At 36.7% G+C, this 26,047-nt stretch overlaps 1 protein-coding gene across 7 annotated transcripts in view; it reads right to left on the reverse strand.

Moving 5' to 3' along the window:
* Positions 1-26,047, reverse strand: part of Rbp6 (RNA-binding protein 6) — a 748,725-nt gene that overhangs the window by 254,731 nt on the left and 467,947 nt on the right. For all 7 annotated transcript variants that reach the window (XM_087403540.1, XM_087403538.1, XM_087403543.1 and 4 more), the window contains one exon: positions 24,970-25,011. In XM_087403540.1, the coding sequence (XP_087259666.1) occupies positions 24,970-25,011 (42 nt within the window). The remainder of the gene's footprint in view (positions 1-24,969; positions 25,012-26,047) is intronic.

The raw sequence follows: 26,047 nt of genomic DNA on the forward strand, positions 1-26,047 counted from the left end.
ATGGTTGGTTGGGGAGAGAGAGAAGGGGGGAGGGGAGTAAGGAGAACGGATGTAGAGGGGAAGTATAACTGGCAGTGAGGTAGCAACGAGCGGCAGGGCACAATAGTCGGATCATCCAACTTTACTTTGCTTATTGTAATTCAATTTCACGGGGCGTCCGCCTGTTCCTCTCGGCGCACTCGCTTGCCCGCGTTCCCTTCCTTATTTCCCTCTTTCCATCCTGATATCTTCCTCAGCGCGAGAGAGATCCTCGTTGGATTATAGCGGGAAGGGGTGCGAGCGTCTACCAATCCGACGCGGGAGATGGACTTGACAACTGTTTAACATCCTCGCTTACAATACCGATCCCGTGCTGGTGGTCGCGATCGTGCCACGCCATTCTGGCTGCACTAGAAATCGGGAGAGTTCGCGGTTCAACTCGATCTCTCACGTTCCTGTAATTTACGACGGCGTGTAACGCGAAGCGTTTCTTCCGCCTCTCTTCCATTGTCGCGAGCGTTTTACCTGTCTGACGTGATTTTCAGCGGAACTATTCGGAACCTAACTGTGTGTTTTATATATATATATATATAATTAATATTTATATATATATAATTTATTTAGTTTGTTTCCGTGAATTACAACGTAATACGTAAACTACATTTTCTCTTTTCCCATTGTTCCTCTTGAAAGCATGAAATGTTCTATTTAACGAAATCGTAATTATCCATCGCTAATCAATAATCAATTGCGACACAAATTCACTGTTCAGTTTGAAAAATATAATCTCCAAGCCTTTACAGGATTAGTGAACGTTCCAATAATTCCTGCTCGATTAAGATACCTCGAATCGAAAACAGACGTATGAATCCCTCACGGTGGTGCCGTCAAGCATGTAGGGTAAACATCGGTAACTGCTTGGGCGGTGAAGGGTAAGAGGGTTGCATTCCCGAGCAATATCTTGCACCAAATTGTGCACGGCACGAGACATCCCCTCTCTCTTCCAAGCTCTTCCACTCATGTTCTCCGTTTCTCACTCTCGATCGCCTCTTTCTCTCATCTAGTTTCTCATCTTCATCCCTCTCTCTCTCTCCCCTCCCTCCCCTCTCTTTCTCCTCCTTACCTGATTCACCGACTGGGCTTTAACCCTAGGATAGCTTCGTAGCGATGCCACGGCAAATACGTGAATGTTGACTCAGCCAGCTATCAGACTTGGTACCGGCGCGCTTTATTCGAGCTGACTAAACATGCCAACTTAGATTGCCATAACACTGTGCGAGCTACCTGCCACCAAGACCTCCCATTTCCACCTCGGTAACGCGCGCGACATTCTCCGATCTGCGGAGACTTTCGAACGATATCCGCTCTGGTAATATTCTGATCATAGTAATATCGAGATTACAGTATCAGTATGAGATGATCAAACAACACCTGAATGATTTTTATTTATGAACAATGACTTAGGAAATTGAAATCGAAAGTATTTTGTACCATGTGTGTGTGTGTGTGAGTAAAGATTGATTACATTTCAAAATAGTTCTTAATCTACTCAATATTAATCTTTACAAGTTGAAAAAGCTATTATAATATCATATTTTGAAATAAGGAAGACGATTTAAAATAATAAATTATAATAAATCTTAAGGAAAAGTTGTAAGATTTTAATTAAAAATAGACTCTTTCTTCTAAAAGTAATTGAATAACAGCCCATTTTCATGTGTAGCAATTATGAAAAAAATGGATCTTATCCACTAAAATGACATTTCTTTATAAGATAAAAATATTTTAATAATACTTAACCGAATCTGATCCAGCAAATAAAGTCTACTCCTGAAACTTTAATTAACCTAGATAACGAACAATTTATGTATTAAGCGAGTGTAAAAAAAGAAAAAGAAAAAAGAAAAACTTATATTAAGATGATATAAATTTCGCGTGCGCGCGCCACTTGGGTCGCTCTCCTGAATTATTCTCTCGCACTTATCAGGCGCGACTTTGATCGAGCGCGACGCAAACGTTTATCGCCATCAGACACGGTTGGCTGGACTCCAGCAAGCGGCTATTACGTAAACAAAGGCAAGACGAGGAACCCGATATAAATCACACGGCGCATTATATCAGGAATTAGCCGGGCGGCGCGTGGCCACGCAGGAAGATCGAAACCGGTCCAGCGGCCGTAGACCGTTCCAGCGGAGCGTGATCCTTTTTGAGTTACCGCTTAACTCCATTACACGGCCTTTCGCTAATCTCTGCCCGCCCGCACTCGTGCGAGCAGGTGCATCCGCGCTCCGTTACCCACGACTCGAGTTATCTCCGTTACACTTCAATCAACATCGAGAGCGATCTGTGCATTCGGGTACTGTGCGGGTTCCGTTCTGACGGTGCGGCGCAGCGTATACGTATCAATCGAGCTCTCCTTATTCGCCGCGCTTACCGCCGAAAGCTGCCTCTTCATGGTTGCGCATGGTCTATCCGGTCTATCGCCTAGACCGCAAATAAACGGGATACTCCTGATCGACTGTATCTCCCTCTCCCTCTTTCTCTCCCTCTCTCTCTAATGATAGATAATACAGTATACTGTACGGGCAATTTCTCAGAACATCGACGTATTTGAAAGAACATGATAGATTAGAAATCTAAACAGTCAAGATCTAAATTTTCAATTCATTGTTTGTAAATGCCAAAGAATCACGATATTTGTGACGAGCTGTGATTAAAAAAAATATCTTTAAATATTGCATATTAAAAAAATGTCTTATTTGTTGCGCTTATCAAAAGCCCTTCATAATTACGCATAATCCAACTCTAGATTATAAATAAATAAGATATTCCTGATCGTGCGATGGGATCTCTCTGTGATGATAGAGCAGGGGTGGGCAAAATACTTAAAAAATTGTATTTAAATACAAAATACAAAATACTAAAAAAAATTATATTTAAATACAAGATACAGAGTTGATAAAGACTAATGTTTCTTTTTTAAGAATAAAACATATTGTGTTTTTTCTTAAATATCTCTTTAATGTTTCGAATATGCTTTAAACAGTACTAGTATAAAAAAAACATATTTAAAACATATTAAAAACATTAATTAAGCATGTTTTAAACTGTTTAAAACACGTTTAAAACATGTTTTTTACCAATCCTACAAAATACAAAATACTTTCAAAAAAGTATTCAAATACGAAATACAAAATACTCTAATAAAATAAAAATGTATTTAAGTATGTATTTTAAATATGTATTGTATTTCAAATACGGCCACTCCTGGCTGAGATTGTTCATTAATTGTAAAGAAAGATAAATGATGCATTATACGTGAAATGGAACTTTAAATTGAATCAACAATAGTGCGATTTTAATTTTCATCAAAAAAATTTTTACATAATTTAAATGTATTTAATATTTACAAATTTAAAATATAAAATACTCTCAAATAAAATATTCAAATACAAACTACAAAATACAAAAATGTATTTAAATGCGTATTTTAAATACATGTACTTCAAATACTGCTCTCTCCTATGATAGAGATATAATATAGTATATTATCATTTTTAAGAACGTCGATATACTTGAAAAAAAAAATAGATTCGAGATCTAAATGGTCCAGATTTAAATTCTAAATTCAATTTTTTAATAAATATAAAAGAATTAGAATCACATAGAGAAACTTAAACAAAAAAACGTAAGCAGTAAGTGAATCCAACATGTTGATTTTTTTACGTCTTACTACTCAAGTTTTTAGAGAAGGATCCCTCCCTTACAATATTCGCAATTGTAATGAAAAAAAATATTTCTGGGCTTTACATATGTATAAATAAAAGAATGCCTTATTCACCGCGCTTATAGGGTTGCCGCAGACAAAATTTCTGTAATAGTATCTTAAGACGTGAACTTAAGTTGATAAGCCAATCAGAATACTGCTTTAAATCTACATACTCTAATGGAAATAGAAATAGCAGTAAACTTATCCTCAAATTCGCCTTATTACAAAGTTATGGATAAGTTTACTTCCATTTCTATTAGATTACGTAAATATCCTGATTGACTCATCGGCTTAAATTTACGTCTTACGGTCACTGTTGTGAAATTTTGTATGCGGCAGTCCTTACTACCGAAAGCTGCTTCTTCATGATTACGTATGTTTCAATCTAGACCGTAAATAAATGAGATATTCACGATCAATGGGATTTCTTTGTAATAATACATAATATTATATATGTCAATTTAGAACAGCAACGTGCTTGAAAGAAAATGATAGACTGAAAATCTAAATTCCGAATTTATTGTTTATAAATACAAGAGAGTTTACAATATACGTGACTTGCGGTTATTAAAAAAATATTTCTGAGCACTACATGTAACAGAATGCCACTTTTGAAAATAAAGATTTCTAAATCCTATAATGATAATATCCTATCAATAAGTACCAATAAGACATAATTCAAATATAATATATTATTATTTACTAAAGAAGAAAAGATACATAATATTTGTTAATTAATTCCTTCATATAATAGATATCATATAACATTACGTTTCAATATACGCAGACATAGGTTTATCTTTCTCGAGTTGTTTGCGAAGCAAAGTAAGACATTGCGTATTTTTGTCACGACTGGTTGTCAACCTCCCGAGATATCGCGTTAAATATATGTGTTACTGCATTTCTTTTTACGGGCTTTATTCGAAACGTCAGAAGGAGGCTGTACCATCGCGCGGTTTATAACGGGAAAATTGTGGCCATTCGTTGTTATGATTCCGACCGTGATACGTGCCTCGCGATCGAAAGACGGGACGGAAAGCGACTTACACGCGACATACGGCCGGTTATGATCGGGCGTAGGTACGCGATATAAGATGTCGTACGGGCAGTCATAAACCTGACGGACACGAGCGGACATTCCTCGCTTTATTATCTGCTTTACTACTTTAATATAATAAAAGTCGAACCGCGTGCGGTAACGGACTCGTCGCCTTTAAAAATCTGAACTTTATCGGTCGAGATCTAAATTCCGTATTGCTCCGTTACAGACTTTCTTTATTTTGTTATACCACCGCTTTGGGGTTGTACCCTCTACATTATGAATATATTATACTAAATAGTCCATTATACGGAAATTACTTTAATGCCGGGGACAACCAAGATAAGGAGAACGACAGCTGTTTCAATGCTAAATTATAAATAGTAGTCAAGATATAGAGGAATGAAGGAGATTGAAACTTTTCGGTGAATTAATTTGTAGGGATACAAAGATAGAGTGCTTTATTGAGTCACTTAACCAGTTAAAAAAATAATAGATTTTTTATATGTATGCGTAAATTAAAAATTTCTTTAGGGAGGAGCGTTAGTCTAATTACTGCGGACTTTATGTCCTACGTGAATCTCGATTCGGATGCTGCAAGTTTCACAGAAATATCTAGGTATAAACTGACGTTTCACGTCGGATGTCCTTGTCATAGGACACGCTGGCACGAGCTGGGAGACGGTTAATTGCGGTATCCCACGGACGAAACGTGCTCCGGATCCTGCAAAGGACAACACGGAACAAGCTCTAGACTTCAGAGCGTTCCGCTTTTAAAAATAACATAGTGTGATATCTTTTGATTTTATTATTGAAGATGTAATCATCATCGGCAAAAATTTTTCATCATAAGGTATCAAGTTGACATTGATGAATTTGAAGTGGTAATCTTTTAAATTTAATTTTTAATATTTCAGAAAAATGCATGAGTTTTTGACAATATATCCGATACATGGATGTATGTATTAACTATTTGTATTTTGTAGAATGCTCAATTTGCAGTTTTCAAGTATACGAAAAGAACGATTATTGCTATGAACGATCTAAAAATTTACTTAGAGATAGAGCTGAAAATAATGTTGCTGAAAAATAAATACGTACGATCAAAATAAATACCGTTGAAAATTCAAGCATGATGAATAATGCTTCAAAAAGTTTGGACATTCTAGCAAACAGTTTGAGCGTTCTACATAATTATTTTGATAATCCAATAAAATTATTTGGAGATGTAGCTAAATTTTTTAATATTTCAAAACCATCCTTTCCGTGTATACTTTACAAAATCAACAGTAATTGTAATGCTACAAATAACTGAACATAAATCATTGTATATTATTACGCATTCAATATTATCTTGTTCTTAATTATCTTTATCATTTTTCACAATAATATCTCATAGCACAGAATTTTATGAAATATATATCACTCATTAATTGAGACGTCAACGTTTCAGTACTTAATAAAACCAAGGCTATATCATTAGTTATAATTCTTCCTTCGCAAAATTTACACGATTTCGCGCAGCACGTAAAATATTTTATTACTATACATTTTCGGTGACACGAACGACATTTAGCGCGATTTTCGATTGCATGATGAAATTATACGCACTGCACGCGGTTTGTATCTCGTAAGCGCGCGAGACTGATTCAATGCGAGTTTCATATACACAAATAAGTCGAAAGGAAAAGAAGGACGTAAGAAGATAGGAGGAACACGGGCGTCGGTACTCTTGCGAAAGGGCTTTTCTCTCCCCCAACCTCTCGTTTCTTTATTCCTTCCTTCCTTCCTTCCTTCCGCGATGCGATATGAGACCACGCGGTGTATATTTCCTCTGGTTATTACATGCACATTCTATTATCTTGTATTCGTTTCTCCACCTTACACCGCCGGATCTCTCATACTTCCCTTCCAGTCTCCACTCCCCCAATATCCCGTGCCTATGCCATATTACACGAACGCGCATGCAAGTTTAACTCTCCCGCACACCCCCACAATTCCCCTCGCTCACCATCACTTTCTCCGTCCTCCCCCTCCTACCCTTCCTTCCATTTCTGCCGGTTTGAAATCCAAACTCTTGGAGATTGGTAGCGGAAGGCACCGTTCCCCGCCTATCCCACAGGGAAATACATAGCCAGTCTCAATTAATGCCCTCGGAATCGAAATCTTATTTCGTGCACTTGCATTCCAACTTCCAACGGATCTTTCACTATCTCGCTACTTCTTTCTGTCTTTCCTCTATCTCGTCATTTTTTTGTTTCTTTCTCTCCAACGTGTTCTGTCTTCGTTGCTCTTCGCGATACTAAAGGAAATCACAAATGAATACGTAATGTGTCCCCGCCTGGGCAACTGCGACAGAAATCAGCCCAGTTGCTTTCGAGGTCCTTTGTTTTATCGGTAGCGTATTTTATTCCTTCATTATTGTAACGAAGACATCTCGACATCTCTGCGCGAGCAGAGAAAGTCACGAAATTGCAATTGAAACAAAAATACTCTGCCAAAATCTGTGTCATTGGTATACCTACATATGAAAAGTATATTAATAATTATTTCTTAATTATTGATTATTATAATTATCTTATCTTAATGCATGTTATATTTTTATTTATCAAAATTAATTCCTGAAAGAAACTATTTCCATAATATCAATCAAATCTACTTTCCGCCAAATATTAGAAAAAGTTATTGTGTTCGCAACAAAAATTCATTCGTTCACTGTACAATAAATATTTATGTTTTTCTTGTTTTTATGATTTATATCATTCTGTACGTCTACAATGTATGTCTACAAAACACGATTAGTTTTCTATTATCATTAATAAATCGATTAATATTAATCAAAAGAAAATTACAAACATGACTTACTTGTTCCTAATCGTAATTTCCAATTTCTAATTTCATCAGAACTGTAACAGTTTTTATTACAATTTTATTTATGTGTTCATGTAAATAACGACAATAACGATGATAATAATAAATATTCCATAAATAAATGTTCAATTATTATCTATTGTATGATACTAATATGTAATTTCATGAAATTTCATTACAATCAAAATGTAATTAATAACATTAAATTAAAATGATAAAGATACTGATATTTTTATTAATGCAGTATGTTTTTCAAATTACAATAATTATTTAAAAAATCGATTTCTTCGAATGGGCCAATGGCTGAAACGGCCGGACATGTATCGTTTTTTTTTCGTTCAAGAACAGCTTGTAAAAAGCACATCAAAATCCCAATCCTGTCACCTGGTGTTCCCCTTGTTAGTATATTTAATATTAAAAATATTCGTTAATAATCTAAAAAAGAATTTTCTCTTATTTAAGACTTAGAGTGCAACTTTTCATTAACTGTATCACCACTTTATCATTTTGTTCACATCGACGATCTAAAGATCTAACATTTCTTCATTTTCTTAGATTGAAGCTATTGTCATTATTATTGTCAACGTTATCATTGTTATCAAATTTAATGCGGAAACTTATAGCTGCAACAAATTTATAGATGTAATTCGTTGTTAAAATAAAAAATGATGCCGTTCTATCCAAGATATTGCAACAACGATTGTGTAGGCCAGTTTATCGGTACGTGTCTTCACGGAGCCTCGACTTTCTGACCCAGTTACGGCTTCGCGTTCAAAAGCGGAAAAATATTGTGACATCATGATCAATAAAGTTCAGGCTGCGATATACTACGTGGGTAGATTTGATTGTTTTTTTTCTTCACTGTTATTTGAAAATTTATAAGTATAGAAAGTAGAATTGCGGGATAGTATATCGCAGATATTACGAGGAGTATTATGACATTCATGATCATTTGATCAAACTATAAAAATCATTAGTAGATAAATATTATAACGATGTGGTCAGTATTTGATTACTTTGATAATTAACAATTCAATGGTTGCAAATATAAAATAAAGTATATGACACCCTATATCCTTGACGCTGCTAATTCATGCGAATTCATTAATACTATTAATCTGTGACCCTATAATACAATCTCGAATCTAATAAAATCTATCCTATTAATATCTTTTTCGCAAAAAGCGATACTGGTAAAAAGAATCACAAATGGGAAATGCAGATAAAGTATGTTAACATTCGTAAATAATCTCAAAGAAAAGAAAATAATACTCAATATCACAGCTACTCGTCTTGTTTTTTTTTTTGATACATATATTATATTATATATGTATACATATATTATATATGTATAAAGTTACGAAACAATCCTTTGTATTATATGTATAAAAGTATTTTTAAATGAAAAAAATGATAATAAATCTAGGGACGTTATACGGGAGTTGGGTTTTGCGAAAAGACTTAACTAAGTTACTCGCAAAGTAACAAACGCTGCGACATTACAATGTCGAGACAGTCAAAAGTCCGCGTAACTGGTGCTATGTTCGCGAGCGATTCGCATAATGTCCGAAGTATTCTGCCGGTCAAAGAGAACGCGAAAAGAGCGCCCTTTACCGCCGCTTACTTTGGAAGTCTTCGTATCCGCTCGTGCATAAATAAAGAATATCCTCAGTCGCCCACGACCATTTCTATCGCGATCTCTTCCTGCCTTCAATTTCACTGCCTTCCCTAGCCGAGCCCTCCGAGAGCTCCCCGCTGTTCCTCCTCGACGCCTTAAACTCTCTCGTCGGGTCTCGAGTTTCCACCCTCCGGGCGCCTCCGCTCTTAGAAACAATGAGGCTCCCAATCGCATTTGCTATTCCCCGGTTCCATCGTGCGAGCCGAGCCCACATCCTACTTCTTACCTCTCTACCCCTTCTCTAAGTCCGCGAAAGCGGTTCGCTCGCGAATCCTTTTACATTTTTATAAAGCAGCTTAATTCGCTGCCAAGACGAAATGGCACACTCGGCACTCGCACGAGGAATCGCATCGTGCGGAACAGGACAAGGAAATTGGGAAGAAACGAGAAAGATAGTCCCTTTAGTGAATTTAACCTCGATAAGGGATTTGATCGCAGATTTGATCGTTGATTCGTATTGTGCTGTTTTGTCAGCAATATAGTCAATTGCGAATAACAAAATGCATAAAAATAATTATTATTGTAATTTAATTATAAATCAATATTAATTGTATGGCCCAGTCGGGATAATTTTGGCCCAAAAATGATGCTAGATAGCATGCACGTCATAATCAGGACATAAGACGTCTTTAAGATGTCTTATGTTCTTATTTTGACATACGTATTTGTCATATATTTCTATAGCATAGAAATATAGGTTAAAGTTTCCCCATTTTATGATATTTCAAGATATATGTCGTTCAACAATCAATAACGATTTTTATGTTTATTGTGAACCGATGAATGCGTAAGTCATTTCATCTTTAATTAAAAATTGTGCATTTTTTAAAAGTTTTAAGTTTCAAGTCTATATCTTCTCAGCAATAAAATATAATTTAAAAAAATAAATAGATAACAAAGTTGTATTCTTTTCGCTTTTGCATCTTTGAACTTTAACGAAACTCACACTGTAATTTTTCATTTAATAACAATTTCGAAATGCTAATTCCTCAAATGTTTATGTAACTTTAATTGGATAGGCACAAACTCAACTGACAGAAAGAGGAAGATACAATGGAACGGCGTTTGGTAGGCAAATGAAGATATGATAAATCATAGCCGATTAGGAGCGTTAGCTATGGCGGAACGAAGAGAAAATCATCAGAGAATTTATTTCTCCGCAAAGAAATTATTACTGCTATTACGTTGGTAAATGAACATGTATTTTAACTGACCCGAGATTAGGCATTTCACGCCATAACGAGAATTTTACAGCTATAGAATTGTGCAAATATACATTAGCACTTTGCACAAAGAAGATCCTACTTGCAGAATTTTCTATCCATAAACATTAAAGGTGGCTAATTATATGAAAAATCAAGTCCCAGTGAAGTGAATTAATTTTCACATATATATATTAGGTGTTGGAATTAATTCGTAGCGTTTTTTAATGAAAGAATGTTATTTATTTCACATGAGCATTAAAAAATACATTAATGAAAGTACTTCCCATCACTTGTAAAACGCTACGAATTAATTCCAACACCTAATAGTTTATAATATGATGAATAAAAGATGTTATATGTATACAAGGCTCAATAATGGATAATTTTTTAGAATTCCTATGATGCTAATCAAAAATACTCTGTGAGCAAAAAGTTTTATATCTTGGTACTACCGTAGCTCAAAAACTTATTGAGTCTCATGTCTGTGTTATCTTTTATTCACCACATTACATGTGAAAACTAATTCACTTCATTGACCCAATTTTTTATACAATTGATGCGAGGCCCTTTATTATCAATATTCTATTTGTAATCTTCGAATTTATATTACTTTGCAGTGCAGCTCTGAATCTCGCGTTATAACTTTATTATAATAACTTTTACTTGCCTAAGGCATTTTATTTATTCGCATCTCTGAAACTTAATCCGTCATTATTACATTTATTCCTCAATATCATATAATTACATATTCGATGCTATCAACGTTAGATAATTATATCCCTCAATATTAAACATCATCTACCTTTCGTCTCCTCGTGTAGTTCGCCGCGCCTGTACTAAAATGCTGATTAATATTAACCGTGTTACTCTCGCTGTTGTGATTAATACGACGTATCGATCGGCATTATCTCAGCACGTAATTAATTCGAGAGCGTACATGGGCTTACCGTAAGAGTTATTATAGTTAGAGTCTCGTGTCTAGGTCGTTCCTGATCTATGTATCACGCCTATTTTATATATATTTCACTATGGTTATCGCGATCAGAAATCAACATAGGTAATTAAACTATCTTGTTCTATATTCTCAAGAAATGCTATTAATATTTTGTTTCATTAATGAATGATGAAAATTGTTCCAACAAATCAACATTTTATGCTTGAAACAATTATAAATTTAACACATGAAATTCTCTTTTCTCTCTCTCTATAAAAAATGATTTAATGTTTCTCCAAGAAAATACCTTCACGATAGTTTTACATAGGCTTGTACATTCAATATAAGGAGCATCAGTTTGATATCACTCTCCAGTCGGATTTCTGCTGACGTTACACGCATTCCTTGCTCTATCGACAAACGTCAAAGTGCATCCGGCCAATTCCTGTCGGTGGGTGCTGGCCTACGTCATAATGTTTCGGAGGTTCTCGGAGGCCGCGCCGCGCCGCGCCAGTTCGGTTCGGCAGTCGCGGTTTTTGAAAGCCCTCTCGACGCAAAACAGACGGCGAGGTTGCACACGAGGTCCAGGCTATCCGCAACCGACAGCGCAGTAGAGACTGCGGTTACCAAACCGCAAGCTACTACCGCTCCAACGGTGGCGAAGGGTCAGCAGGGAACTAGCGGTCCAGCCGGAGCCAAGGCGCGCACCAGCGATGCTGTAAACCCTCTAACGAGCTTACTTCCCCGTAATATCTGAGCGTTTTAGTTCAACCCCGAAACGCGCTAAAGATAAATTTGTTTACGATTAATTCCTGGCTCTGACGCGCCGGTCCAAGAATTTTCGAGTCGAGAGCGCGAATTTTGCAACGCGCAATAAAATTGAAAAGTTCTATTTTTCTCGGCAAATTACACAGACAGTATTTTTTGCATATCTGACAACATCCTTCTGTAAGGATAGAGATTTGCAGTCCAGTTGTGAAGGATTAATTCAAGCATAAAGATAAACGTGCATTCAATTTCATGTTTGTTCAACGCTTTAAGATAATTGGCGGCAATCATATGTCGCGGATTTGGAAATATACTTAATCTCTTCATTATTATGGGAGCCTACAGTCGCCTTTATAAAACGATTTTTATATATGCACAGTAAAAAAATGATTAGTTAAATCAACTCGAGTTGAGGTAAACCAATTCAATCTCAGAGTTAAATATGGCGAACTAACTGTCGAGTTGCGTCAAAAAATATTTTAATGTTCCTTCCAATATTTTCCTTGTGTTAAATAAACATTGAATTTAGTTTTATGAAATATTTATAAAATTTACTAAACTATTATTGGTAGTACACGAACCTAATTGTATCGTCAATTAAATAATTTTATGAGCACGAAATAAATCTGCAGTAGAATAGATTGATTTTAACATTTGATTGGACTATTCTACAAAGTAATGAGAGCTCAATAAATTGTTGATAGTAACAATTTTGAAGTGAACTCTACTTTGTTTTCGAGTGAAGTAAATTTAATAATTTATCTAATAGGATAATTCATTAAATTTTTCTATTTGATCCCGTTATTTTTGCAAAATAATTTAATTAATCAAAACTTTCTATCAGATAGATCGATTGATTAGCCGCACTGAAGAAAATGTTTGTCGCTACGATGTGGCAAGAAAATGATTTGACCATTCGATTATCCTCACTTTGTACAGGTAAATGTCGAATCTCTTTTATTACGAGTATACGCGCTATCTGTTGATAGCTCCACAAAACGCCCTCGCTTTAAATCAAAGTGAAGTACCGTCAATAATTTATTGAGTTCCTGTTACTTTTACGTTACATTTATGTTCATTTACTACCAATAATGGTTTAATCGACTTTGTAAATACGCTTATTACTATACCACTCCATCATTAAATTACCTAAATAATCATTTGGTGTATTTTTTTTCGTACGATTGATTTGATCATTCATGTAGACACACAATTATTAGTACACGCAGTTCAAATGATCTTTCCAGTAGTTGAATAAATGTCTAATATTATACACTTAACAGTTCAAATCGATCAATCTCTGATTTTGACTAAATTTTTGAGTATATTATACTACGTTATTCATATGTGATTCGATTGTTATTCTTTTTGGCTTGATTCGAGTTCGCCTAACTCAAATTGCGCATTCTTGAGATTCAGTTTTTTACACCTTGAGTTTTTTTTATATAACAAGCGATTTTAAAGCCCATTTTACAATTGCATAAGCGTAGTTGAAGATGATTGAAGATGATTAAAGTTGTAAGAATTAACCAATACAGTCAAATATATGAGGAAAATATTCGATTATGATTGATCAATTCTTACAACTACAACCACTTACAACTACGCTTACTCAATTGTAGAATGAACTTAATCTCTCAATGCATAACGTTCACAATTTAAGATAACATAAATACAATATATCATTCTCTTACTTTAAAAGTGACACTACTAAAAAGATTAAAAATAAAAAATTATTAAATTGTTTCAATTTGCGCGCAATTTGCAGAAATGTACATATAAATTTACACAAAATATCTAAGCACTAAGACCCGCTTTGACCAAATATAAAAGAATTTCTTTTATTTGAATAGATAATTCTGATCAGTTCAAATTCATATTATAATTGTTTAAAAAATTAAGACTTTTAGAACAGGGAAAACACTATTTTTCAACAATAAGATTGGAAATAAGACTATTTTTCGACTTAATAAAAAATTGATTAATATCATCAAATAATATCGGTTTCAAAAGAATATATTCTTAAAAACATAATCAAATGTCATTTTTGTCAATTTATTTCACAATTCTTAAATATTATTCTTTTTAAGTTACGACGATTTTTTAATATCCTACAAAATTATCAAACAAATCTAAAACAATTAATCAAAATTGACATAATTCGAAATATCAACATCAGTTTATATTTACTTTCATCAACTAAATTTAAATTAAAACAATTCCATCTTCAAACTTAACAATCATCAAAACTGTCTTTTAACTTTAAACATTCTTTAAAACGATTCTTTTTATTTGCAAAAAGAAACACAGCTTAAAATATGTCATACATTTTGCAGCACTTGAAAAGATTTATTTATTTTATGCTTGATGCTTTTTTTCTTACTATAAAGAATAACAATGTATTAAACAGTAAAATATAATTTAGATAATTACTTTGAAACATGTATGCGACTTGTACAGCTGTACCATATATATTTCGCGGCAGAGATGGTCGAAATGAAAAGATTAATAATTGTGTACGACACGAAACGCTTAAATTGTCGCGAAATAACGGAAATTCATCCTATTACGCAAGTCAATAAATACGAGAACGGCACGTGCACCAATTCATTTAAACGCTTTGACTTATATTTCCCCACGGCCATGGAAATTGGCCGTGGAATATTTACGGGGTGGTTTCACCTGGATCCTCTTCCTCTTTTCTCGCGACATTCATCTAAGAAAAGCTCCCTTCGTCGAGTCTCCTCGCGTAAGTGCGTGTGTCCGTGCGTGCGTGCGTGCGTGCGTAGACCACATAGTACCAACTCAGCCTCGCGATCTCTCGAGCCGAGGAAAAAAAGATGCCCTTTTATCCTCGCACACTTACAAAGCCTGTCGTCGTCGATTGTAATAAAAAGGGGAAAAGTGGCTACGGGGTGGCGGAGGAAGCGAAACGGAAAGGACGAAAAGGGGGTTCGAGGGGAGTGGGCCGAGGTTGCCGGGCAAGGAACGCAATCGAGCGGGATTAAACCTTCTCGATTGCTTCCAACTTCGCGCGAGTTTTCTCTCTTTTCCCCTTCCGACCCCTCTCTCCCTCCCCCTCTCCCCAACCCCTCATGTCCCCTCTTCCGCGTTTCGTTGCGGTGAAAAGACGGCCGACGATGGTGTGCGGGGTCGAGCCGATTCCATCTATCCCCGATGCTCCTCGGGGTTAATTGGACATTTTTTATTGTCAATTTGTGATTGAGATCGCCGGGGGTCTTTGTCGCCTCGAGGTGGGAATAACGGTGAGGCAGAGAGGCGAAGGAGTAGAAGCGATTCTGAAATGGCGCTTTGTCGGCGAGCTCGCATTAGGCTACCCTTTGTACCTTATCGAGGGCCACGGATATAGTCGCTCGTCTTGGGAAAGCCGTTCTGCGGGCGATTGTTCGGGAAGACCACAAGGCGAAATCTTCTATGATATCATCTCGCATTATTGATGCGTTGAGAACAGTGATCGCTAACACACTCTAAGCGTGTATAATATTTTAATGTTAAATAACTTAAGCTATCGTTTTCCTATTACTTCAAAAGAACAGGTAACTCATAAAAATGAAATGGAAATTATAAAAAATTATAGAATAATAAATGCGGTACGTCATTAGTATCGGTTTCAAAATCGATAAGTATAATTTGCAAAGTAAATATTAAAGATCGTATCAACCTCGGCGCAAATTTTTCAATAATTCGAAACTTGAAACACGACGTGAACAAGAAATCGCAAACGAGGTGAGAACGAGATAAGAGCGAGGGATAGTGAAAGAGGTAGATGAAGAACGAGTACGCTTGCTAGACCGGCATGTTGCAACTAACGGACGGCCGAGCGCAAGACGAAAGATGAGCGATGAAAGGCAGCGAGACAGAATCCCCAGCTAAATCTCGCGGACGCACAATGCGCGCCGTGGAAAAAAGCTCTGAAATATTAAACGCGCAATTACCAGGCCTATTCAGAAAGATGCATCCCACGCGACGCGACGCGCGCGTCGCGACGCGCACGTATGTGCAGAGAGGCGAAGGAGGACGCCGCGCCGGTGGACAAAGGTAGAGGAAAGAGATGTGAAAACGCGTGTGGATAGACAGAGGCTGCATTCCTTCTCTTTTACCGCGCGTCGATTCAACGCAGTGAAAAGCGCGCCCGGCGAAGAGCTTTCGAGCTAGACGTGGAACTCGCGTAGCGGAAAAAAATGGCGAGCTGCGCATAGTTATCCTCCCTCGTCTCATCTCTCCCCCTCCCCCTCTTCCCCCTCTCTTTCTCTCTCTTTGTTGTTATCTGCGTCGAGTCGCGTCATTATTTCCGTTTTTTTGTTCACTGTAATCCATTGCGAAATGTCATTAAAATTGGCCGTTAAGTATACAATAAAGATAGGATATGCGCCTTGCTATTGAATGACGTACAAAGGATTTCTGAAAATTGCTACATTACGCTTACTTTTCAATTGTCTGCAATGGAGATCTTAATTGTAATGGACTATACGCGATGTACATGCGTTCTAACTTATCTCGTTTTGATCCAGCTTCGCTTAGCACTTCCATGTAGAATTATTTAATCTATATAAAATGAGGGGTAACCACTAACTGAAATGTTGTCCTATCAGATTTTATAATTTTAATTAGATTTCATACGATTTCATTTGATTACCAGTGATTTCATCCGGTTACTAATCCGGTTAATAATTTTTTATCCATGTTCTAAATCACCACTTTATTCGTATATTACTTTTAAATCCAATGTATAAAAATCAATAAATTTTTTCATAATTCCTTAAGGATGCGCCGAAAACACAAAACTCTGATTCTAAAGAAAGAACAAGAAAGGATAAGAATCAACGGAGATCTGTTTATAAAGAGCTGTTTAAGCATTTCGTAAATCCGTCGGCCGAATGTAACTTTTTATTGCGGCAATCAAATACAGATTTCAAAGCAGCATTTTCACTGGCGTATTTTCGGAACACCCGTTACATTCGCGTATGCATACGCTCATAAGACAGAGGAGACGAGAGGTCGACGGCGCATCACGTATAGCTATACATTATCTAGCAGCCATTTCGGTGGCATCATGGCGTGGCCGTCCGGAGTTTACGGGCTGCTCCATCACGCGGAGCTTAGCTTATCTCAATGTGACACAACATATCTGAGGCTTCCGTCTCCCGTCGGCAGGAAAACTACTGTCAGCTGCGACAGGTGGTGGATTCGGAACAATTCGCGGTCAAAGTATACGCGGGCGTAGTAGTGCGCGGTCGTTCGTTTTAGGAAGTTCCCTCGAAGATTAACTCGGCGATTTATCGCAAAGGGAAGGGCAGGTTCGGACAATGTAACTTCGGAAGCCGATCATTATTGCGACCGTCGCAATCATTTCGCTCGTTTGTAACTTCACGATGACTTAACTAATTAATCTCTTCAGTTTTCGCAAAATATTCCCAGTGTGTTGACCATTTGAATCAAGTATTGCGTAAGTAACATTACTTTTGTGATTAGTGGAAAATAAGTATTAAACTAAAAGTTACTATTACGTTGCATATTAATCCTGAGTTAACAGAGTACATTAGTACATTTTTTGAAGCAATTTTGCAAGGATAAATTAAGAAAAGTGTTGACTAATATTTTCCATTAATATTATCCCGGAAACAGGTCTCTTAAGATATTTTTATATTCTAATAGCAAAAAAATATGAATTGTAAAATATTGCTTTATATGTAGATATTATTTAACATATTTTCTTTTTTCTTTTTTTTAATAATTATTCTCATTCTATTACAAACCTTTAGATATGCAAATTCATCAAAATGCCTCCCAATAAAAACAGGGTCATATTAATTAAAATCTTTATTTTTTGAGAATGCTGTTGTAATAAGTTTCTTAACGTAATTATTCCATTTAATATGTGTTTGATTTATTTATTTTTTTCAGAAGATTGTAACTAAATCCGTATCTATAATATTCCTAAATATTAATGAATCAGAAAACAGTCAATAGTACAATATAAATATGTTGTTAATAATAGCAGTTTTAATTGGAATGTAAGGATACTTTAGATCGTTTACATAAAAAAATCAGGTGACTATTTCCGAGTTAATGTTCAATCTTCGTTGAAAACAGTAAATCGATACTAATCTGACACATCAGTACGAGTATCTGACATATCAGTATACGTTTGTGGCAGATTAAAATTGCTTTACGAGTAGCTGTGTACAGAAGTACATTTTACTAATAGTGGCGAAAGTGATATTCTTCGTATTCCAAGCGTGACCCTGAAGCGACGTATTTTTTTCTCGGGAACACATAAGCTCCTCCGGGAAGCTCCGCAATCATAAACGCACTCGAATAGCACGAATAGCGTGAACAATCTCTGCTCGACTTGGGGAGACCTTCGGGGACGAGGAACGACATTGCACAGAGAGTAGAGACGCCAGTTACGCCGCGCAAACATTCCACCTCCGGTTCACGTCATCCCCCTTTCTTCGTGTTTTTCTCGCTCGTATATAGCCGGAAGACCAGCGAACGAAGAGGAAAGTAGGCGCGTCAAAGCGCGGCGGAAGGAGAAAAGGCTTCGCCGGAAGGTTACGCGAGGGACGAGGGGATGGGCTCCTCGGGGTCAGCCTGTGTCCACAAGATGCTACGTGGGAGTGAGAGGACAGGAGAAATTGTCGTAGGGTATACAGACGCCATAACCGACGAGTCGTCGCGCTGAATGATCCGGGCGCGTATAAAATGCATGGGATTTCACTCTAATGCCGACCAGGGAGTTTGCCCGGGAGCATATTTAGCTCTGCGCAGATGTATGTAACAGGTCCCTTTTGAGTCAAGGGACGCAAGCACGAGATGGGACCGGGACTGGCCAAAGGATGTGTACACATCTGTAATCCTTGCTCCGGTCGGAATTACGAATAGGCCTCGTGGGAGAACCCTTCAATGACGTCGGTCGATCCCTTAACATTCAACCCTGTTGACGACTCTTGCGTCACTTACGTACGATGTGCCGTTGCGCAAATTTATGTATTCTAAAGTTATTGCGCGGATATTGCATTTCTTTTTCAACCCCGTATCTTAGCTAATTATTTCAACTTAGATCTTACTTTTGCATATTCATTCCGCATTCTAAAGAAGTTCTTTACCCTTAACATTTCACGATTCTTCATTCTTTCATTATTCCAAACTGAATTAAATTTTGTGAAATGACCTTCCGCATAGCGTGGTAGATATAATTGGAGCACAGTATAATTAAAGAATTACGTATATAACAAAAAAAATCTTCTCTGCAATTAACTTTAAATTGCAATGATATTGCTCTAGTGCAATTACCTTCGTGAAAATTAAAAAAAAATATTGCAATCAACTACGAGAGAATATAACATAAGCTGTAATTTAAATATTTATGAAATTTGCTGATTTTACTACATAATGTGCTAAATATTTTTTATTCATTCTTAAAGTTACACTACAAAGTTAATCTTTAACTGGTTGGATTTATATCCACAAAAGAATTGAATGCACATTAGAATAACGTTATTTTAAATCCCCTAGAATTAAAAGTTAAGATTTAATGATTTAATCGTACTGGAACATCGTCGTCTCAACCAAGCATACAATGTTTATGATCTAATCTATAAACTGTTACCTAATCTACGATCTAATTTATATTCTCTGTCTTCTTCTTTATCTATTCTTTTAACTATACACCTTAATCTTTTTGTCATTCTTTCTAGTTATCTGCTGTATATAAATCGTAAACGCAGCCGAGCAGTTTTCGATAGTTTGGGCAAAAAGGATATCGTTTTCGCGATGTTTCGAAAAAGTTATTTCCGCAACGTGTAAGTTTCACGATTCGGATTGCACGCGCGTGCTCGCTGGAGAAGAAGAACGAAGGCGTCACGGGGGACAACAAGCCGGAGGGTTTCGCGAGGCAAAGTCAAACAAATCATATAAGATAACATTAAAGTACGACGACGTTGCCGCGCGATCGGGGGTTGCTGCGTATCAACGATATACTTGGCGCCCCGTTCGATTCGAGTGAGTGGATATCTCTCACTCAACGGACAAAACAAAACGAGTTTGCGAAAGGAGGAGTACGCGGTATGGCTGTAAGGGTACGTAGGTAGAGATATTGCTATGGTGGACAAAGGGAAGGGAAGACGGAAGGAGGGAAAGGAAGAGAAAAGAGAGAGAGAGAAAGAGGAACGAGCGAAGGGAAAACTGAACACCCTGGGGAGCCGACAGCTCGTTACGCGAGACATGGTGCAACTATCCCGGCTTTTCCACCCTCCTTTCCTAGATTTTCTCTTCTTTCCGCATTCTATCTTCCTTCCTCTTTCTCTCTCCCGTCTCTTTCTTTACCGTCTCTTACTCATCTCCGTCTTGTAGGTATCTCTTTTCTTCCTTTCCGTTTTCTCCATCTTTTCCTCCCTCTTCTTTGCATCTCTATTTCTTCTTTCTCTCGCGATGCCTCTCGAGCTCACAGCGATTGAAGTAATATCCTCCGCGTATGTATACATATATACAACGTCTGTGTGTCTTGCGTATATGTATTACTACTCAGTAACAAGTGGGTATTATACCGGGGGTTGGCGAAGCCATTACTGTCCCGAACAGTCGCCCGTTTCGACTAAGGGGACGACGCCGCGCCATCGATGGCTAGCGCGGTTTATGCGTTACACTAGTTATCCGTCCCTTATCCTCGGGCTTGCTATAGTTTTCCAGATCGTGGTTACGACGGGTTATCGCGTTGTACTATCACCGAACGAGAACCTTCCTTGCTTATGTAACAGTGAATTATGTAACAGTTCAACTCTCACATTTAAACACACTGAGCACACTCATGACGTTTGCGTTCGTAGGATCAATGAGATAGATCAAGTAGATTGCACCAAACAGATATACGTCGTATTTTTAAAAGCTATATTTATGTTGCCACAAAATTAATCCGTTTTGAGGATTTTAATTCAATGTTTAATTTCTAACATTGAATTTTGTTATTCCCTCAATCTTGTTTTATCTTTAAAAAAGTATTATACTTTTAAAATAGATTTAGCAATCAAAATATTAATTTATCTACAAGAAATTTTTTTAATAAAAATTTTCAACTCCTTTATATCAAATTTCTAAATGAAATATTTTGTTTATTTAGCATTTGACACTGTGATATTCTCTTTCAGATAAGCGACATTTATTTTTGAATGTTAATTTCCTGCAAAAAAAAAAGAGAAAAATTATATCATGTATCCTTGATTAAAAATGAATCTCTAGTTGCCGCGAGCAGGTCTGTGCCTTCAATTCCTTGGCTACGAAACTTCCAGACAATTATCTGAAGTACGCCTCGCATTTTCCCAAAAAGCGGTAAAATCCTTGGAGCCGGAGTCTTTTTTCGTGCGTTCACCGTAAAGGAGCGCAGCAAAGGACTGAAGCAAAGGAGCGGCGTAAAGAGAGTAGAAGGGGGTAAAGGGGCTCGGTAATGACTGTCGCTACTTTTCCGCCGTGTCGGAAGCGCATTGCGCCATTTCCGTCAGACCGGAAGTGCGGTAACAAAGCGCTTCCGGCATGCGGTCTCAAGGAGGTTGTTACGACGAGCGCGGGAGCACTCGGTGACATTTCAATGAACTTTGCGACGGGTACCGTTCTCCTAAAGTTCAGCGGGTCTAACGTAGTAATGTGCGTTTCGGGTGTTGACGAACCGGCGGTATTAAGTGTCCTATTGTGTGCCCTCGCGAGTGATATTAACTTGACTTCCAGGCGAGGCGGAATCGCGTCGTGTGTAGCCGAGCAAAATCGCGGACTATTAACCTCATTCTTATAACAAGAAGAGCATTCGTTAGTTGAACGTGCTACCGTCGAGTGTTTAGAATCGAGCAGACTTGTTTCCAGGCTATACGCGTTGTTGAGATTTTACACAAATTGTTGAGATCCACATTCAGATCCCTACTCAAGGAACAATAAATATGAAATTTATTTTACGATTTTCTGAAATTACACGTTTGCAAGTAGATATTAATGCGTGTACGCGACATTAATAGGTATATCCTATATAAAAGGTGCACGAATATAAAATAGAGCATATCTCTTCGGTAATATATTTACGGTAAGTTGCCGTATATCACGGAATCGCGCCAAACACGTGCGAGTGGAAAATAATTTCCTGGCATAGTTTCCGATCTCGAGGCGTGCATTGGCACAATTTATTCAAATCTTTGCAACGCGAAGATGTAAAATAAAAGTGACGCCTGGGGAAAAGCTGGCGTTATTTTATGAAAATTACATCTCTCGTTTCATATCCAGCTCCCAAAACGTTGAAACTATATACGTATGTTGCACTCGTTACAAACATTACATGTAACGTACAATGCCAGTTATATTATTGTATTTCGAGCATCATATGCATTCTCACATTAGCTTGTGTAACCTGCAGAATAAATGTCGTATATTACATTCAGAAAGTTTGGAAATTTGAAAATATTAGTTCCAGAAACTTCGATTATGAAGTCATCAATTGAATCACGTCGCGAAAGTTCGAATTATCCGATCTGTACTAAAATAGTCTTATTATTATTCGTGACCCAGATTTTAAATTCAAGTTTTCTCTATCTCTAATAAATCAAATTCATTACTCTATTTATGAGCATAAATTTTTAGTATAATATTTATCAGGTCATCTTAAACGATACTATATTAAGGATTGTTCGGCAGATCTACATCATAATAATCGTTTTTCATATTTAAATCATCTTTAGAATACCAATAATTGATTTCGTAACGATCGTTTATCTTATGATATAAATTTTAAATTTTAAGTCATAAGGTAAAAAGATACAAATCAGATTAATTTTATATCATAGTGAAAGAAATAAATTTAGAACCCCATCAGAGAACGAAAAATAATCATCATATAGAGAATAAAAAATATATATGTAGGTTACTATCTCCGATATTAAATTGTCTTGAGGCCGAGTCGAGTTATCTCTGCTTTATATTATTTGTGAGAATATTTTATTTCTCACAGCCAAAGTTCCGAAGTTGGGATTCCAAATTTTGGCACTGAAACATTCTGCGTTTGTGATAGATGAGATTTAGTTGGAACTTCCAAGCAAGGTTGTCATACGCAACATAAAAGTGACGTTTGTCCTGATTTCAAGTCTGCACCAAAACGTTCTATTTCTCACAATTCAAAATTTGTTTTCCCCGATTTCTGGCAAATGTTTCTCAGCCCGAGATTGCCAGGCACCTTATTCTCAGATTGTCGAGACGCGTGATTACCGACGGCATTCGCGGGTCGTAATTTCAGCCACACGCACGTCGTAAATTATGTCCCTTCGGGTTCTGCCACCCAAATAAAACGCTGAAAGGGTCAGCCAAGAGGGATTTGTGAGTGAAGAAGCTGGCCGGGAAGTGGCGCGTACGTGTTATAAAAACATATAAAATGCAATGGTAGACAAAAGTTGCGAGAATAGCAGTAGGATAGATACAGAATACGAAGAATAGCAACAGAATGAGAGTTGGAGAGGAGGAGAAGGAGAGAGAACGTGTCACCGGGAGAAGAGAAAGGGTACAATTAAAATTAGCGCAATTCAGTCGCTCGCCGGTAATTCGCATGCCTGGCATTTATATTATTAAGTCGCGCAAATTTCTCTCGTCACTCCACCCTTATCACTTTTGTATGCGTGCACTCGTACAACTATTCTATCCTGCTTGTCCTATCAGCTATTTCACGTTTTCCACCTACCGTCATATGCTTTTCGCGCGTTTTCTCGGCGAAGCCATTGCCACGATTATCGTAGCCGGCAAGGAAGTAATCCCAGGTTTCGAAGCGAATTACGTTTAATTACTCTTATTGCTAGGGTCAGTCGGCTTTATTATTCCCTCTTCAATCACCCCCTCTGAACGCGTCGTCATTTGACTTTTTAAGCTGTCCCTCCCGCTTGCGCTCTACGTCGACTCTGCCGAAGCGTTTCCACATCCGTGCTTTTTCTATGCGTGGCAAAAACATCGCATTCCAAATGAACGTGCGAGCACAGCTACGAGTAATTCTCGTTAACCCGCTATTTCATCCTGCCACGCCGTAGGCCGAAAGGATTGGTATTATAAACGTCACCGTCAACTCGCTCGCAAATGGATGAACCATTTCAATTCTTCATGTTAGAATCGTTTCCGGTAATGTCCGTAATGGTGATTTTCAGAGCTTCGTTTGTGACTTTACTTTGTTATAATAATATGTTTCTATCAATGATATTATTTTAAATATAAAAAAAAGTTACTTTTATTTAATTGTTATTCGTTATATTCATCGTCTTGCGTTGTACAACTAATTATTAATCTTTGAGGCCCATTTTCATAATATATGGTTACCTAAATATTATATCAAGAGATTCATCAATGAAATTCATTTTCCGAAACGGACCTAAGTGGATAGGAGTAACCACAACCATAATTTTCTTAAAAACTTATATTAGAAAAGGAAATGACAAGTATTGTCCAGATACTCAAAGGCATAATTAAATTTAACTGTAACATAATATACTATATCAAAGTAAAAAATATGAAACTAAATTTTTTTTAAATGTTCTCTGAACAGTCCACATATCAATTTGCCATATTTTTGCTCCTCTACATAAGAATTAAATAATACATAACATATATGATACATGTAGAAAGAGAAATTCAAATTATAATAATGACGTATAATGCAATAAAATAATATCAATAAAAACAAACAAATTTTCTTACCTTTGGATGTGTTCTCCTAGGAAATGCTACCTTTGGGTCGATCTAAAACAAAAAAATGTCGAAAATATTATATTATATAAACTACTATAACATAATTAATATAGAAAAATGTCATGAAGTAACGTATATAAAAATATATATATATATATTAACTTGTTTAAGTTTCTCGATGATAAATCTCAAACTGCCTCGAAAGCTCTGAGTTCCACTGAGGATATAACCACGAAAAGAACATTATGCGCCACATGCGAATTCAAACTCGGAGACAAATCTTGTTCGCCTGCAAGTTTTGTAGGAGAAAGGGTGAGGCAAAGGGAAGAAACAAATATGAAAATACGGCAAACAGAAGAAACAATATGAAAATAGGTATTACACGCAAACGCAGTGGGAAAATGTGCAAAAGAGAAGAAACAAGAATAAGCGAACAAAAGGGGAAGCTCTCGGAGGACTATTTTCCCAGTTGAAATCCCCATTACAATTAATTACATAGTAATAAAGAGTAGGTGCTCGAGAACTCCGAACCGACTAACCAAAACCTCGGCTTCTGCCGCCACTACCGCCGCCTTTTTTCACTTGGCGGACGATCCCGAGGGGCATGAACAAACCCACTAAGTTGAACATAAGAGCACCTTACGTTCTGCCCTTTGCTAAAAAGGTTGAAACTGTCCTGACCGCTCACGAAATCACAGAATTTCCGGTGCGACAGATGCATAAATTCTGACGCGGCAGATCGGTTCACTTAGACGCGCCTTTTTGTTTCTTTAAGACTGACAAATCTTTAATACCAATAAATCTTTAAAACTAATATCTTTCTTATATTTAAAGTGCATGAAATGAATTTTTTTATAATCATCAAAAATATCATAATAACATAAATTAAATATAAACTTATTGAATATAAACTAAATTTATATTATATGTAATATTACATTATTGTGCGCATCATTGTATACTTGCATTACTTACAGTATTATGAGATAAACAACATCATGAATATTAAGCTCATGGAAATCCGCAGGAGTATTTATTGTTAATACTAGAATCTGGAAATACCATCCTGCTACTTAAACGTGGTGAA

Source organism: Acromyrmex echinatior, chromosome 2 (genome assembly GCF_024713525.1).
Source record: "Acromyrmex echinatior isolate Ae372 chromosome 2, ASM2471352v2, whole genome shotgun sequence".
NCBI classification, from domain to species: Eukaryota; Metazoa; Arthropoda; class Insecta; order Hymenoptera; family Formicidae; genus Acromyrmex; species Acromyrmex echinatior.